Here is a 17,069-nt window from a genome sequence, read left to right on the forward strand (position 1 = left end):
ACTTTTACTTCAAAGATTGTAGAGTAAATAAACAGATACATCTTTCAATTGGGCTTTCAAGCAATTATACAACAAAGCATGGACTTCTTAGCAACATCACTATTTAAGACAGCAATGGATTCTCTTTAGTTTTACCTGTTGTAATCCACAGGTTTTCCAAAACTTCTGCACATTGTGCTTTTCATATCAAATTTTTATTAAAGTCTTAGCTATTTTCTAAATGAATATCCTTTTTTTATTGGATTTTTCCCAATTACAAATGAAATTTAATTTTACATCTATAATTAGAAACAACACTTACAATGGTACTGTACAAATTTAGGTCAAAATAAAAATATATGTATTTTGTGGTTTCATAAAACTTCATTTACTGTATCTTTAAAGAAAACAGAAATAACAGTAATATATGTAAAAGTAATGATTTAATGACTATAAGCAAGACAAAGCAATAGAATTGTGCTTCTTTTGCAGACTGGGAACAATGAAGTGTTCAGCTACAGTTTTCCCATACAAACATGAAACGATATTCATATAGAATAAACACCCTCACAAATAACTGATGGGTGATGAACACACACCAAGTTCGACCAAAGCAAAACACAAACTGAAAACGGTTATGGTTTTTCATTATTTTAAATTCAACATGTTCACTCTATTTAAAAATACCTGGAGAAGCTAAAAATAAATTGCTTTTATTTCAAGACATTAGAGAGAGGGTATATATCATTGTTTATAACTGTAAAAGCAATTAATAAATTTGAAGTAACTGCTAAACCACATGTTAAAATAATTTTAGATAAAATGCCTTCTTCCAGCAATTTTCTGGTTTACTTAAAAATTTGTTTTAGAACTATAGTGATCAATACGCATTTTAAAAACACATTCATTCCATCAAAAGCAATGGGAAATGAAGACACCGTTTCCAAAGTCTTTAGTTAAAAGTTTTTCTTTACTACAACAATTCATTTGAAAAGTATACGTATTACTAGAGAAAAATCAGTATCATGATTTGCCAGTTGCTTCCAAATGAATTTTGATTTCCAAATGAATTGAGATTTAGAGGTCCACATTAAAAATGTTCTATGCTGATAAGGCTCAAACATAGGGTTATCTGCAAAGGTCGAACCAGTTGGGAGAATTTTAACAACCATTTCTGAATGCATGAAACACAATATTTTCTTTATAGTATTTATAAATATATCATACAATACTGTTTCCTGTTATGTCATATACCAATATGGCATTGTACAACAAGCATAATGCCATCTGATTCTTACAAAAGCGAATCATTTAAACAAGTCAGTAAAATAAACGGTAGTACCCGCTTTTAGGCATACAGATTGTAAAACTGAAGTTTACTTTCCTTTGATCCGTTTTGTGTAGCAACAGAGAAGTAAAAATCAAACAGGAATCAAAATGGCTAAATATGCAAGAAGTCATTATTCACAGTGACATGGCTACATAGAATGCGGTATTCTATGCATATTCTTTCTGTTTGTTGAATTTCAAGATAAAAAGCACTTGTTTTCTACAGGTTCACAAAACAGCATAATAACAAGAACAATCAAGGAGAATGTAATGTAGGCGTTAGTTGAGATTAACAAACTATGGCCCAATGTTTATATCCATTGCAGAGTATTTTCAAATATGAACAATGGTTACAGAAACCATTTCACATCTTTCCTAACACACAGAAAAACATCTTGCCTGCCTTCTCAGAAACCAATTCTTCATAGGAACAATCTTTCTCTTCCATTAACGTCCATATGAGTATCACAACTAGTCCATCTTTTATAGCCAAATTTCATGTCACTACAAAAGAAAGCAAATTGGACGACAGTCACATGTATTAGCATCTCTAAAGCTGTAACGGCATGAAGATATCTATATAAATCAGGGCTTTAAAATTGTTTTTTCCTCAAGAGTCTCAGGTATCAACCAGATGAAGTTGCTGACGACCCATTTACTGATGATTTTCGAGGTCTATTGGCAAAGGAAGATTGGTGGTTACCGCTGGGGCTGCTGCTGGTTCCATTCATAGTGCTGGAGATGTGAGGGAACTGAGGATGAGGAGACTGAACGGGTGTGCTGGGGCTGGGCAGACAGGAAGAGGTGGAGGGAGCGCCTCCTGCGGGGCTGTTGGCCTTGTCACTCCCAGAGTCACTTTCCAGTTCTCCAGCATTTGTCAGTCCATCTCTCTGGTGACTCATCTTCATTCTTTTACAGGTAGGTCGAACTCTGTATTTCAAAGGAAGGGGACCATTCTACAAAGTGAGAAGGAAAAAAATTAGTCCTCTTTAAATACAGTTTACCACGATAATCATCAAGCATCAGCTATAATACTTACCCTTCTCCAAGTATAAATGTAGGCAATATCCATTAGTGTATAGTAATCCTTTAAAGGTTCCTCTTCGTACATGACATCAATCTATTGGAAAATAGTATTTCAGTTACTAAGTACCATGAAGAACAAAGATAAATTGAGATTTTCTTTTTGGTCATCTATATGCAATCCAAAAATGCTTTTAAAAACATTCTCTTCAAACATCTGGACAAGGAAAGAATCCCTCTTGACACTTTAAATAAGGAAAAATATTTCCTGAAATTACTAAGGAATCTTTTTCATAGCATAAGAAAAAATTCATACTAAACATTTTAAGAGACAGTTCCAATGAACTGCTAATTAAAAAAAAAAAAAGGCTGCTTTTTTTGGGTTCAGAATCCAAAAATAAAAGTCATTGAATTAAAAAATTTCACATTAAATGCACAAGAACTATAAAGTAGATACCTGGAAAGTATTAGGTATGTCCATTTTACTTCTGAGAAACTTTCTTAGGTGCATCACAGTCATTGCTGCTGGGCAACGTAAATACCTTTTATCATTCACCTAAAAATACATTTAGAAAAGTTATTTTTTAAAATTCCTAACTTTTGGGTAAGAAAAAAATTTCAATTAGAGTGCCTCAATATAACAAAACGTATGAATACCAAAACTGAAATTGACTAAATTCTCTACTTTGAGTTTACTATTATAAATAGGAAATAAGCAGATTACTGATAAAATAAGAAAACTTTACATACATCAAGGCATTAAATATTATTTAAAGTACCTTTTAAGAACAGTAATCATATATAAATTCTATCTAGTTACTATCGGATATAAATCATTCTTAAACATCAAATATGATCATTTTCTCCTACTTGACAGCATCATCCAGCCTTAGTTATATTCTAAAGGGCAACATACACCTTCATAAAAATCTAGAATCCAAACAATGTTTCTCTGTGTTTTTGTGATAGGGAACATACCTCCTCCTTAGGTTTCTCCTTGTCTTTGTTTACTTTCCGATCCAATCTAAGAAACATAACTTTATTAGTGGAATAATGTATCTATGAGCAGATTAGCATAAAACACATTTCCTACAGAATTTACCTGTTCTGGTCAAAGAATTCAATGGATAAGCTTATTATCTCATCATCGGTTATAATTCTTTTATCCTCATCTGCAACTTCTCCTCTATCTTCATTAGAGCCATTGGCAGCTATAAAGACATTTTCAAATTTAATTTTAAAGTTAAATAATTAAAATATTACATATATAGGAAGATGGAAGTGGTACTTTAATTCAATTTTAATCAATTAATGAATAAGTCCTCCCTCCAAATAAAGTATCTTTTCCCTCTCTAAAGAGTTTACCATCAGCTGAAGGATGAGCCGCATAAAAATCCCTTCTTCTCTTCATTTCATCTAAAGAGGGGAGGGCAAAAAAAAAAAAAAAAAAAAAAAAAAGAAAAAAGAGAAAGACAAACTTTTGTTATAGCAGGTAAAACTGATGAAATACTTCGTAAAAATTCATTTGTAAGCAAGTTACTCACTTTTGAAAAGCCCTGGAACTAATTTGTATACAATATCTTGGAGAGTTTTATCTGACCTGAAAAATAATTAGTAAATTATTAATTAATAGCAAAAACTTAAAATGCTCTTAAGTTATGATAGATTCTTTGTTTTCTTTGTGTTATAGTATTATTTTATTTGATTGTGAGTCTACATCAGCAACATAGTAATTACAGGAACAAAAATTCTTTATATAGTAGTAATCTTTTAAATCAGTAGAATACTTTTATTTTACATTCATTAAGAAAATCTTTGTATTTCACTGCAAAGAACCAAGAGAAGTGTGCCTTTCAAGTTACAAAACTAGCTAATATGAAGGAATTAAGAAAATGGAAGTACTTTATAAACACACTCATTCCAGCCCGTCATAAAGTCAATAAAGCAATGCAGAAATGCAGAACTAATTCAGGTTTTAAAAAAGATGGTTTTAAAAAAAACTCTTAAAATCCACTTCAATAATACCAAATTTTGCAGTTAGTCAAATTAAAATGGGAAGAAATGAAAAGCAACCTCTACAAAACATACACACCAGGTGGGTATTCAACAGTAAGTTTTGTGTGAAAAATAAAACAGGGTAGCCTTTACTAAATTATGCCATTCCAATAACAATTAGAAACAATAATTCTAAACCTTTTCTTACCTTATATTCAGAAGTGGTCTGGTTTTGTGAACTTGGACATCACAGATAGGACAATACTTGCTGGTCTCCAAGTAACGCACAATACATGTTTTACAGACTGGAAGTAGAAAAACAAAGTTTCATAAGTTTAGAAATTAGATATTAAGCATTGAAATTAGTGTCAAAAATGGAGAACCAGTGGTAACAAAATAGTAAATGCCAAAAGGGATTTCCAATTAACTAAGCTAATTCAATTAACATCCTGAGAACACTCATCTGTTGCATACTTATACGCTTAAAATACGCATTAACAAAAATTCACCAAATGCAAGAGTAGAAAATAACTCCATCACTTTTGTACCAACATTCTCAAGGATTGTGGGAATTGTTAGTAGTTTCAATGTGAAAGACATGTGAAATATAAATGACACAATAAAAGAGTCTAAAACTATGTACTTACAGGAATGTAGACATTCTATTATGGTTGTGGCATCAATGAAGTACCCTCCACAAAGCACACACATTAGGTGGGGATTTAGCTCAGTGATCTTGATTCTGGTTGTTCGATGCATTTCTGCTTGATAAAATATCCTGCAAGACACAGAAATATTGGCTATAATCCACAGAAAGAGAAACGAGATTATCTCCCAACTTCTAGTAACCCAACACTCTGAAATGCTGAAGAGTTCATAAAACTCGTTTAACACTGTACAGCTGGACTGTCCCAACGTTTTCTACAGAAGGAATTTACTAATCAGATCTGAATCAATTATACTGAAATGACAAAAAAGGATTCAACTAAAGTAACTTCTGGTCCCTCAGGTCATTCCAGGAGGGAGAAGAAAAGGTCTGGGGTGGGGGCTGGGAGCTGAGAGTATTCGGGTCTCTTTCTTCCATTTGTCCTCTTGCCTAGCAGCCCCAGGGCTGCTGCAGACGCCACAAGTCCCCGTAGATATTTACCAACCGCCAGGGCTTGTCCCAGGTCTCCAAATTTACTGTAAAACTTCCTTATGGATCTTCAATCGAAAATCCGGGAGCATGCCCTGGCTTCCCAGGGGTTCCTGTTGTTTTAGGCGGTTCCAGCAACCAGAACCTGGCACGTTTTCACGCGATACAAAGGGAAAACAAATTCTGCCCTATCTGCATCCCTGGCATTTCCGGAGCTGGGTGCTGGGGCCGCAGGAGCACCTCCAGTCGGCCTCGGGCTGGGGCCTGAGCGCGCGGACGCCGGGGGCCGGGATGCGAGGGGCGGATCCGGCGGCGCCCCGGGCTCCGTCTCGCTCCGGATTCGGAACTCGCCTCTGTAGGGGTTTCCATAGCAACTTACACTTACACTTGGCATCCGGCCACCGCTGCAACTCCGCGCGAAGCCCGGCCGAGCCCGGAGCTCCGGCGGGCGTGCGGGGCGGCGGGGCGGCGGGGCGGCGGCGGCGGGCGCGGGGGAGGGGCCGGCGAGGCGCGGGGGCGGGGCCGGCGCGGGGGCGGGGTGGGGTGCGGGCGGGCGGCGCGGCTCGGGGGTGGGGCAGCCCCACGAGGCCCGCGGCGCTGGGGAGCAGGATCCCGGCCGGCGGCCAGCCTGGGGGGCCCGGAGCAAGCGAGCGCGAAAGGAAAATGCAAACCGCACTCCCGGCCATTTCGGACACTCTTGGGGGCCTCTTTCCAAGTCGACTCGGTGCGAAGAGCTTCTTTCAGATCTTGACTCTATCTCTCCTGTTAGCAATCACTAAGTCAAAAATTTCACGAAGGGATCTTTTGAGAATTGCCAAGTGTGCACTTAGCCCGAAACCGTCAGGGCTCAAATTGCAGAGATGTTTATTGAACTGAACCTCTTTAAAGCTTTCTTCTCTAATAAGAAGTTCTCCTGCAGATTAGATGAGCGATAGAAAGTTTTGCTAAGGCTAAAAAGTAAAATCTGTTTTACAAGAAGACAAGGAAGGGGCAAAGCCGTGTGTTTTATTTGAACTATGCTGGAGGCGAGACAAACTACTTTAATCGGTACGTAGTGACAATATGTAAAGAGCCATGTGAACAGCCCATTCCCAACGCTAAATCAACACCTTGTCAACCCAGAGCAACGATAGGAGACAAAAACAAATGTCATTTTCTCAACCTAACCTCCATTCAAATCCCCACACGATGGAATAATATTCCCAATAGATACCATATATGATAGAAAAGTCACGGTGGGGAACTGTCAGCAAGAATACACCAGCGGACAATCAAGGGAAGTCAATTATTTCGTGCAGTACTCTTGAAAAATATATTTCTTACCCCCACTTCATTCATTTCAGAACCTAAAATAGGACCAAGCTTCTAGACCAGACTGAAGTACATTCTCAAAGCCGCTTTGAATAGACATCTAGGAACCTGTGAAACTTGAAGATGCATCTGAGGTTTTTTAATTCTTAGGCAATTTTAATGCAGAAGAAGGAAATATCAATCAACATACCTCAATGGCTTAAACCAACCGCTTTAGAGTACTAGAGAACGGCAAAAACAAAACAAAGTCTCTTTTATGAAAGTGATCACAGTGGCAACTGGCAACTTCAACCAGAAAACTTCAAATGTGATTCTTCAGTTACCTTTGGATTACTTGATTACAAGACTATTGTCAACATATTGTTAAAATAAATCTAAGTGGAGTTGCAGAGGAGTTGTGGGTGGAGCACTGTCTCTAAAAAGTAGCAGTATTTAAATCCACTGTGGTTGGTTAAAGACAAACGTTAATTCTTAAAGAAAACTCTCCTTGTGAAACCACAGGACCTTTCCTAGAAAGATAGCAAGGTGGTACTTATGTCTCCTTGTGAAAGCATATCACACTAAAGCCACCGCACATGAAGTTTAGGAAGGGACTTCAGTAAGAATAGCTGCCTTTCTTACTCTACAGAAAACACCAAATACTAAAACACAGGTCAAACCTCAGTGGAAGGTAGTCTACTGGTTGGCTTTTAACGTTTAAGTCACAAGTACTTGTCTTTCAAATTCATCTTAAGTCTTAGTTCACACAACTCTTCAACCTCAGTTCTGAAGAATTTGGCCACAGTCCTATTACCATTTATAATGCTGGTAAACATCACTATCACCTTGTTACTTACATAAAAATCAGTTATTTACCTTTTTGTACCACTTGAAAGTCCTGGCAACCTAAGGATGACTTCCAAAACGTTTGCCATGCTTGATAGATTTAAGAAACAATCTCTTCTTGCACCTTACAAATGAAAGCCTTCCAGGTTCCAACACAGAAACTGCCAGGTAGGCAAGTAAAACTGCACCAAACGTACCATAGTAAAAATACTCAATAGTTAAAACTTGTCATTATAATATACTCGGGGCTGTCAGTTTAGTTGGGAGGCCTAACACCAGTAACGTCAAAATGAAGCAAAACAGAAGAAAGTTCTTATGTTAACAATCAGCTTGACTACTGCAATCTAAGAAATGCAAATGAGCTCTGTAACCCCAATTGGGGTTCACAGCCCAGCAGAAGTATGGGCAAAGTTTGGGTTAACTTGACTCCTAGGGAGAATTTAGCCTAGTTGGGTACCTTAATGCACATCCCAGAACTTGGAGGTAGAGTACTAATGGATTTATCAAGTACAACTAAATGCTCAATTTTCTTACAAAAGCATACATCACATGTACACACATGCATACACAGTTGGGATTTACACAGCTTGGATTTAAAGATGCTGTTACTAGGCATATAATTTGCACAGGTAGGCTATTTCAAACCCCTCCGCCCTTTGGGGCAAATGAATGGGAATGAACTCAAATATTAAGAAGTTTGTAAATCTGCTCACAAGATCAATCTCTAAGGGGTTCTGCTCAATCTACTTAAAATAAAAGTCAAATTGTTAACATAGTCACATAAGTTAGTATATACTGTCAACAATCTGCATCCTTAACTTCCAACTCTTCCTTGTAGCTTGTGATGTGTTTTCAGAACTCGGGGGTTACGGCCCCTATAAAATAGACGTTAAAGTACTCATAACATTCTAGGTTACCACCAACCTACACTTGGATAAATATGCCCAGAATTTTGCCTACTTTAAAAGAAAAGGGGTTAAATGCATGCTTCTCTTTCAAATATTGGACCGTGACCACTAAGCCCACTAAATCCTTTTATTGCAATTGGGAATGATCAAAGTCTCTCTCCCTGTTTACTTCCAATCATTAACTGTAAATTTCTGGGGGAAAAGATCATGCTATATCGCTGTCAAACCCAAAAGACTGTGTAAACCCACGTAGTCAACTTTTTAGAGCTCCTTTTCCAAAGCATCTCTTCACCACATGACCTATGCTGACATTTAGCAAAACCCATAAAACGTAGTGGGCTTAAGTCATGGTTCTAAGTGCATCCCCTAGTAGAGGTTGAGAGAAAAATTGCAGCCACCGAGGAGGAAAAACAGAAGAGAAAAAGAATGGGGGGGAAGAAAGGGGAAACCTCTTGCAGGAGTGACGTCCAGTCACCACCATCACTGCAAAAAAAGCTCCAAATTTGAAATGCCCACCTCCCAGGGCGCACGTCCCAAGTAACGTTTGGAGAAGTTACCTAAGACTCCCAACAAATAACACCTTGAAAACTTTACCATTTTAAAGACAAATGCAGGAGACCTTGGAAACAACTGGGAACCGCCATCTTACAAGCCATCCACTTTCACACAAGTGTCCCTCCAACTTAAGTTAATAACATTTTTGTTTGGGCTCTTTCCAGTTTAACATCCACCTCGGCGGGATCGCTGCCCCCCACGTAACCCGTCCCTATAAAATGAGGGCGTTCTCTGGACGTTTAAACCCCTCAAAAGCCTTTTCTTCGGGAGAAGAGGGAAGCCACTTGACCCGAGCAGCTCCCGATTTCAGGAACCCGTCCCCGTTTCATCAAAATCTACCTCTCAACAAAGGGCGCCGTGGCGGGGCGAGCCGCGGAGGCTGGAAATAGAAGAGTTCTTCTCGGGGGCCATGTGCGTCGCGAGGGTGTAGAGGGGCGCTCGGGGGAGAAAGGAACTAAAACGTGGGGCCGCGCGCGGCGCGTCCGGGGCTGAGCGGGCGGCGGCTGGAGCGGCGCCGAGCCCGGCTGGCGGCGGCGGCGGCGGCGGCGGCGGCGGCGGCGGCGGCGCGGCGCGGGCTGCGGGTCGGTCCCGGCGCCGCGGGAGTCGGCGGGCGGCGGCGGGCGCGCGCGCGGGGGCGCGGGCGGCGCGCGGGGCCGGGCGGCGCGCGGGGCGGCGGGCGGCGGCGGCGGCGGCGGCGGGCGGCGGCGGGCGGCGGGCGGCGGCGCGGGGCTCGGCGCCCACGCTGTCAGCGCCCTCCCGGCCGGCGCGGGAGAGGCGCGGGGGGGCCGCTCCCCGTCCACCCGCGGCCGGCCCGGGCCCCGAGCGGCCCCCGCCGCCCCCCAGCCCCGTCCCGGAGGCGCCTCGCCTCCTACGTACCCGGAAAAAGCAGCCGGCGAGAGGCGATCGAAGCGGGCGGAAAAGACAATGAAAGTTAAAAGTCGTTCAGCAGAAAATGAATGTGAGCCAAGCGGCCATCTTGAAGCGAGCTGCAGACGCCGCTGTCAATGGGCAACGAGCGCAGCCGAGAGGAGCCGCGGCCGCCGCGCTCGGCTCATGCTGCCTCCCGAGCCCGGCCTCCTCCTCCTCCTCCTCCGCCTCGGCCTCCTCCTCCTCCTCCGCCTCGGCCTCCTCCTCCTCCTCCTCCTCCTCCTCCTCGGCCTCCAACGCCTCCTCCTCCTGGGCCTCCTCCTCCTCCTCCTCCTCCTCCTCCTCCTCGGCCGCTGCCGCCTCCTCCCGCTCCGCACTCGGGGGAGGGAGCGCGCGGAGGGGGCGCGATCAGTATTATTCTGCGGGGCTGGGAGGTGTTTCTAATCCGGATCGGGGCTCCCTCGCCAACATCCCCATTGTCTCGCCCCGATCTCTGCCTTTAATACTACGATTATTATTTCATAGTTGCCGTGGGGGGGGAGAGGAGGGCGAGTGGGGGGCGCCGTGTGTGTGCGTGCGGAGAGGCGGGGGGAGGGGAGGAAGGATGAGGAGGGGGGAGGGGAGGGTGGAAAAAAAATGCACCGCTGAAGGCAGAGTGGAAACTGACACCGGCTCCAAAATGGCTCAGAGTCCGCCCGCCCCCTCCCCCCGCCGCCCCCCCACCGGGTCACGTGCTCCCCTCATTCCTTAAGGGCGGCCTGGGAATTAGTGTCGGTGTAGTCGGGCCCGCGGCCGCCCCCTCCCCTCCGAGCAGCGCGACCCGGCCCCCTCCCCCTCGCTCTGCGCGGCGGCGGCGGCGGCGGCGGCGGCGGCGGCGGCGGCGGCGCTGGCGCGGCTGCGGAGACATTTCTCCACAGCGCCACACGCGCCACCCTGCTCTCGGCGCGGGCATCGCTCCGGCCCCGCACACAGCTCAGCCCACCCCGCCCCCCGTTATTTCTTTCTTTCCGCCGCCCGCCTCCGCCCGCGGCGCACACGTCCACTGGCTCCCGCCAAGGAGAGCGCCGGGCCACCGCCCCCGCCTCGGCCCCGCCAGCCCCACGGGCTGCGGCCCAGGCTCCGGCGCCGCGGCGCGGAACCTGCGCCCGAGTTGGGCTCGCGGAAACAACAGCGCCCGCCCCTGTTTTCCCGCGGCCGCGCCAGCCCCCTTCCCCGCCCGCTGGCGGCCGAGGCGGGGCGCGCGCGGGCAGGGGCTCGCTCCGGGCAGGGGCTCCGCGCGGGGGCTGGCCGGGCCGGGCCTCGGGAGCCCCGCGGGCGAGGGTCCCGCTGCGGGCGAGCCCCCGCCCCCGCCCTCACCCCCCCCCATCCCCCGGCGCAGGTAACGGGACCGGCCGGCGCCCGCCGCGGGGCGGCCACGTCCACGTCCGCTCCCCAAGTCCCGGGGCTGGGGTCTTCAACAAGCCCCGGGGATCGCATCCTTTCCCACTGCGTTTAACTTTCATCCCAAGAGAGCAGGCGATCGTTAAAAGTTAACGCTGATCGCATGTATGTCTTCAAAGTAATAATTAACACACGAACTCAAATCCAAACAAACTCTCACCACTCTTTTTGTGGGAACAACTTATTTATTCAGAATGTAATACTGTCTACTTCCTTTTGTAAGACTTGAAAAAGACCAAAATGGGATCAATGTACAGTTTATACTAAAGACGTCTGAAATACTCAGGCAGAATTTCCCTCAACTCTTTTACAAGTGTAAAAAAATAAAGTGTCAAAACTGATGAGCGGCATAAATCCAAAAGGGAAATATTTTTTCTACTCAAGAGGAGGACATCCAGCTCTCAACAAACGGTGGTTCGGCCGACGACAAGGCGTTCCTGATCTTCCTCTAGACCCGGGCGGATCGTTAACTTCCCCAAGTTACAACTGAGTTGCTCTTTCCAGACTTTTCGAAGCATCTTTAAGTTTCCCCACTAAGTCCTAAAAGACGTTTATAATGCCACGTTTTTAGGATAAAACACAAGACAGAAGTATCCAAGTTTGAGAAAGGTGCAAGAAAAAAGTCGGGCGCTTTCTAAACGAGTTTAAAATTCTCGAGGATTTCAGTCTTTGACAAACCACTATCGATCCAAAGAAGGTTTTCCTCTAAAATATTTCTTTTTTCAAGTGGACTACTTGCCCTCAGATTTGAAATATGATTTCCAACCGAATCCTCTTAATAGGCAAGGTACGTCAAAACTAAACTTCTCAAGTTATCTAACAAAAATAATGCTGTATCCACACTTTCTGAAAGTTTAGTTTGATCAATGGTTACATTAAAGCAACTCCACAGGAGATGCCTTTTGACAAATTCAAAATTCATCAAAATTTCAAGTAATGGTCTTCATTTTTTTAAGTGGTAAGAAATAAATTCGTTATCATGTCCACTAATCAATGTAGTTTTGAATTTTTCTAGTCTTACACTGACAATATAGTTTTAGAATTTATGTATACTTCCTCCTTTTTAAAAAGTCACTTAAAAATGTTTGAAAATCCTGTTTGAAAGTTTAATTCAACTTCCAAAAGCAAAGAAGATATTTTCAAAGACATGTTCTTGATTTTGCTTCGTCCTACTGGAGCAAACCAATCACAAATAGAAGGAATTTACACTCAGTACTACAATTCAGAAATCTGTCTTAATCAGAGGGAACAGCAAATACAAAACCAATTCTTTGTAACATCTTAAGTTCAAAAGTGAAGCCTACTTTAAAATACTGCTTTTGAAGCGTTTTCCCATTAAATCCTTCACTATCTACTGGCAGATGGTTAGATAATTTTTCTTTTGAACTTTCCATGAGCATAATTCTCAATTAAACATCTATAAACAGATAGGTATATTCACAGATCCTAATACTGTACCTGTAATTGTTCCATGTTGCAACTAAAACTAATCTCTGGGTGGGATCGGGAATCAGTGTTCTAGGGAAGAGAAAAAAATGCTGTTTATGTAAATCAAGGACTTTTAAAATTTGATTTCACATTTAAATTTTAGACAAGGCTTATCTGTAAATACCTCTACATTTAAGGTCACCAAATATGCAGGTCTGTACATCTTATGAAGTTGATTGGTCTAAAACAACACAATACATAAATTCAGTTTTTAACTCTATTTTTTTTAAGTTCCCTAAATCCCCCTAGAGAACAGTTCATTAAACTTTACCTTTATCTGATATTCCAAACGCCAAGAAACATCAGTTATATGTGGAAGAGATCTGCCTATACTAAAAAATACAATGATAATTTTGTACATAATATCTACATAGAAACTTTCAGTGTTTATTTCTACCAAGAATGGTATCTACCTCCCCCCCCCCCCCCCCCCCCGCCACATACATACACAATTTCAATTTACTCTGAATTTAAAACATTGTTAAACTTTATTTTCAAGTTCTGAAGAATAAAAGAGCATTTTAAAGATCATCTCAATAAACTTTATCTTTAAAAACATTAGCTTAACTTCAATTGTTTCACTTGCCCTTTGGCCCCTTTTCTTTTGGTCAAGATCCCTGTCTTTTTGCCCTGTTTTGTTTCACACCAGCACTCTCCATTCATACCTGCAAGTGAAAAGTGGCTCAGCTTGACACCTTAAGACAGTACCTACCTTCCCAGTAGGATTTCTAGGGTATTCTTATTATTCTGGAGGGGGGGGGGAGAAAGAAAGAAAACACATCTTTGCAAAGAGAAGAAAAATAGTAATTGCTAATTTAAAAAACTTTAAATAAGTAACCTGATATTCCGTGCAAAACAGTTCTATTCGCTCTCTATCAAATTTACAGTCTTCTAGATAAGTGCTAAAGGAGGGGGGAAAAAAGTCAAAGTTTAGCGTCCACTTTAAAAACTGAAATTGGAATCTTAAAGGTACTATTTGAAAACAAATGGATATTTAAATAAATCCTGTACCTTAGAGTTGATTTGTCAGCTCTTTGCTTTCCCGCCTCTAGTATGTAGGTTGCAGCTGCTGTGTGACAATGTTTTAAAACCACAGGATCGATATGTTTCAAGTCTGGGTGATCTAAAATAAATTAATTGCTAGTGATGCCTGTGACAGTAAATTCCTTATAGTCATGTTTCTAAATTGAGTATTTTGATTTGGGCAAAAATCCCCTTAAACAAGAACACAAAAAAGAACTCAACTATAAGGACTGGCAATTATAAGTAAATGAGATGAACAACAAGGTCAATGGAAAACAATAAAAAGCATACATCAGTAATTCTGCTGTTACCAGTCTCAATTACCTTCTTTTATTTTGCCTTAATTTGTTTTTTTTTAAACATTGTAGCCCCAAAGAAAAAAAAGAAACTACACAGTTGGTCCTTACAATGCTGGATGCAGTAAATTCAGAGGAAAAATAAGATAAATATTTTACATGCTGTAAATTTAAGAATGAATAAACTTTCCCTCTAAAGATTGATTACTTTTAGAATAACTGGCTCCAAAGACATGAATATATGAAGGGCGGGGCACGAGTTCAGAATATGTAATACAATTTTCAAAATATTTTCAGATTTTGACAGCTATCCTTTTTTTGAGATTAACCCAGGTGGTGGTTACTATTTTCGTTTGAAGAACTTCCACTTTCATGCTTTTTTGTAAGGTGTTATAGATCATGAAACTACAGAAAAAACAAAAATTTGAATTGTTGGGATATTTATATTTAAGAAAATGATCTAAAAGCGATCTGTCTTAAAGTATGCCTTCAATCCATACTGACATACGGCACTCCGCAATCACTGACCGGACCATTTAAAAGAGACTTGCCTCCTGGTAACTGATGCGGAACAAAACATTCTGCACCATATTTTAAGGTTCTAGGCGTGGAACCTGTGCAAAACATATCTAACCAGAGTGTTGGAGTGATCACAGGAACTGGAGGTATTTTCGAAGTTGGGAAATGTCAACACTTGGTGACCTGGTAATTGCTTTGGAAACAGACTCTTGCAAACCTTTGCCAGCCTCGCACTGAACGCTTGAATTGCAGGGAGCTACCCTGACGAAGTCCAAGTGTCAACCAGCCTCTGCCTCCGACCAGGCTGAAAACCTTGGATGTTTAGGCCACAAACAAGACTTTAACACGGGCTTTACAAAGGAACAAAGAGACTGGGAGGAGAAATCGGAGCAGAAACAAGTAGCAGGCTATGTGCAGGTGCCAACCGGGGCCAGAACAATGGTCAGGGTCCGCTCCGGGTCCACATCCCCACACTCCGTCCGGAGCGAAGGGCAAAGCCGGGAGACTTCCTCTTCCCGGGGTTTTCCCCTCTCGCTCGGTCTCGCTCCTCTTCTCGGAGCGCCCCTCCACCCAGGCCGATCTAGCTCAGAGCCGAGCGGCTTACCTAACACGGCCTCGTCCGCCTGGGCGTCCAGCAGGCTCTGGAAAGCCGCCCGGAGGAGAAGCGTGAAGGCGTTGGAGTCGAAGGAGCCAGGATCGGCCAGCATCTGGAAGCCTTTCTGCACATACTCCGAGAGCTCCATTGTGAGCGCGCCGTGACCTTCGACACGCGCACCACGTGACACGCGCCGCGCGCTCAGCTGATGCGGCCGCGCGCGCACGCGGCTCGGGGCGGCGGCGCGGGCTGCGGGCCTCCCAGCCCGGGGCCTCCCCGCCGGCCTCCCGGCTCGCGCCTCGGCCAGCGCGCCCAGCCGCCCGCCGCCCGCCGCCCACCGCCCGCCGCCCCCGAGCTCCCCGGCGCCGCGGCTTCCGTCCAGCCCTTCCTGCGGCGCCCCAGCGAGAGGGGCGGCCCCGGGGGCTTTGTGGACGCGCTCGGCGCTTTCTCCTCCACCCGGGGCTCACCTAGGTCTGTCAGCGGCTCCTGCGCGGCTCCGCCGCGGCGTTCCTTGAAAGACCCCCGGGCGGGGGCGGGGGCGGGGGCGGGGGCGGGGAGGAAGGGGTCTGGGTCCCGGCCCCACGTCCCCCGAAAACTACGCCTTCCTAGTTCCTCAGCGCGAAAGCCCTCGGGAAGCTCCCATTATGAGGCAACTGGTTGGGTTTGGTTTGGTTTGGTTTGGTTTGGTTTGGTTTGGGGTTGTTTTTTTGGTTTATTTTTTGGTTTGTGTGTGTGTGTGCGTTTGTTTTTGTTTTACGCCGCAGCTTAACCTCCCAGCATTGCTCTTTTGTGAGTGAGGCTGTAGGCATCTAATAAGCCTTGTTTATTTCTCCTTTTTCATTGTCATTGCTGGGATATGGCAGTTGATTCCTGCACGGACGTGCGTGTGCACATACGTGCACACACACGGTGCGCGTGTGTTCTTGCTGCACCTAAACAATTGAGGAATTAATACATTATCCACATACATGTTTGACAGCTATTAAAATCTCATATGCCGCTGCGAATAAATATCATCCAAAAGCAAACTGACTCAAATTCTGTGCTGCTGTACTCATGACATCTCTATGGTTTTAATTAAACAATCTTCATATGTTTGTATCAGGCAGTTATCTCAGTAAGATACAGTTAGGAGTGTCAAGGTCTTTCCTAGAAGTGATTACTGCCTCGGATATCCGTAACTTTAAAGACTCACATTGTATAAAGTTTTAAAATTCTCCTTTATATGTCTATGAAGTTGGACAACTAGAGTGAATTCTTGAGGGGGGGGAGGAGACGAGACACAAAGGAGATGATGCATTTTTGATCCAAAGAGTTTAAAAAGAAAAGTTCAAAAGCAAGTTCTTTAAGCGTGGAGGGGAGGGATAAGGAACAAGAAAGGTGTCTTAGTCTTCAGGAGCGATTATTTATCTGAAGCAGGCTCAACGTGAAACACTTCTGTGGGAATAATTTAGGTGCTTATCTGGGGAAAAATTGTTTCTAATGAATACAGTCAAGATTTAACCTTGCAGCAATACATAGGAGCACCTGATTTCACAACAGGACACAAATGGAATAATTTAGCATCAGTAACAGATTGAGTAACTACTGAATTTTCCTTTGAAGGCTTTGAAAGGCATGTGAACTAGCTCTTCACTTTGGTGAGCATATAGGAGCAGTGAAGGATTTAAGAGTCTCCCTAGAGTCTTTATGAAACAAACACCTATTAATCATGTTCATCTTTTCTTCCCATCTCTCATCTTCTTTCCAAACTCCTTGTTTCTCTTCAGTAGTAAAATGTC

The 17,069-nt window shown here is 43.6% G+C and overlaps 2 protein-coding genes across 6 annotated transcripts; both read right to left on the minus strand.

The window, feature by feature from the left end:
• Positions 1–405: 405 nt before the first annotated feature.
• BMI1 (BMI1 proto-oncogene, polycomb ring finger) lies at positions 406–10,148 on the minus strand. Of its 4 annotated transcripts, none has more exons than XM_055332469.1 (10): positions 9,937–10,148; positions 4,974–5,104; positions 4,535–4,631; positions 3,876–3,931; positions 3,697–3,747; positions 3,434–3,542; positions 3,310–3,355; positions 2,789–2,887; positions 2,348–2,428; positions 406–2,264 (listed from the first exon to the last, which is right to left on the minus strand). In XM_055332469.1, the coding sequence occupies exons 2-10, from the start codon at positions 5,083–5,085 to the stop codon at positions 1,935–1,937; spliced, it is 981 nt and encodes a 326-aa protein (XP_055188444.1). In that variant the 5' UTR covers positions 5,086–5,104; positions 9,937–10,148; the 3' UTR covers positions 406–1,934. The 4 variants fall into 4 exon arrangements, with proteins under 4 accessions (XP_055188444.1, XP_055188445.1, XP_055188447.1 ...); XM_055332470.1 differs by lacking the exon at positions 9,937–10,148 and adding an exon at positions 9,400–9,561; XM_055332472.1 differs by lacking the exon at positions 9,937–10,148 and adding an exon at positions 5,847–5,920.
• Positions 10,149–11,530: 1,382 nt separating this feature from the next.
• On the minus strand, positions 11,531–15,459 carry COMMD3 (COMM domain containing 3). Of its 2 annotated transcripts, XM_055332473.1 has the most exons (8): positions 15,298–15,459; positions 13,867–13,978; positions 13,694–13,757; positions 13,568–13,602; positions 13,127–13,187; positions 12,980–13,036; positions 12,826–12,885; positions 11,531–11,907 (listed from the first exon to the last, which is right to left on the minus strand). In XM_055332473.1, exons 1-8 carry the CDS (start codon positions 15,434–15,436, stop codon positions 11,848–11,850), a joined length of 588 nt encoding a protein of 195 aa, XP_055188448.1. In that variant the 5' UTR covers positions 15,437–15,459; the 3' UTR covers positions 11,531–11,847. The 2 variants fall into 2 exon arrangements, with proteins under 2 accessions (XP_055188448.1, XP_055188449.1); XM_055332474.1 differs by lacking the exons at positions 13,568–13,602; positions 13,694–13,757.
• Positions 15,460–17,069: the final 1,610 nt, after the last annotated feature.

This window comes from Nyctereutes procyonoides, unplaced genomic scaffold, assembly GCF_905146905.1.
Source record: "Nyctereutes procyonoides isolate TBG_1078 unplaced genomic scaffold, NYPRO_anot_genome, whole genome shotgun sequence".
Taxonomy (NCBI): domain Eukaryota; kingdom Metazoa; phylum Chordata; class Mammalia; order Carnivora; family Canidae; genus Nyctereutes; species Nyctereutes procyonoides.

Excerpts from the sequence above, each read along its gene's own strand:
- COMMD3 (XM_055332473.1), bottom strand. The coding sequence starts at position 15,436 with ATGGAGCTCTCGGAGTATGTGCAGAAAGGCTTCCAGATGCTGGCCGAT. Across the intron at positions 13,979-15,297 it reads GGCGGACGAGGCCGTGTTAG|ATCACCCAGACTTGAAACAT; the intron begins GTAAGCCGCTCG and ends AATTTATTTTAG. Across the intron at positions 11,908-12,825 it reads GCAACATGGAACAATTACAG|GACTTAGTGGGGAAACTTAA; the intron begins GTACAGTATTAG and ends AACGTCTTTTAG.
- BMI1 (XM_055332469.1), bottom strand. The coding sequence starts at position 5,085 with ATGCATCGAACAACCAGAATCAAGATCACTGAGCTAAATCCCCACCTA. Across the intron at positions 3,543-3,696 it reads GGCTCATCCTTCAGCTGATG|CTGCCAATGGCTCTAATGAA; the intron begins GTAAACTCTTTA and ends ATGTCTTTATAG. Across the intron at positions 2,265-2,347 it reads ACATTTATACTTGGAGAAGG|AATGGTCCCCTTCCTTTGAA; the intron begins GTAAGTATTATA and ends CTCACTTTGTAG.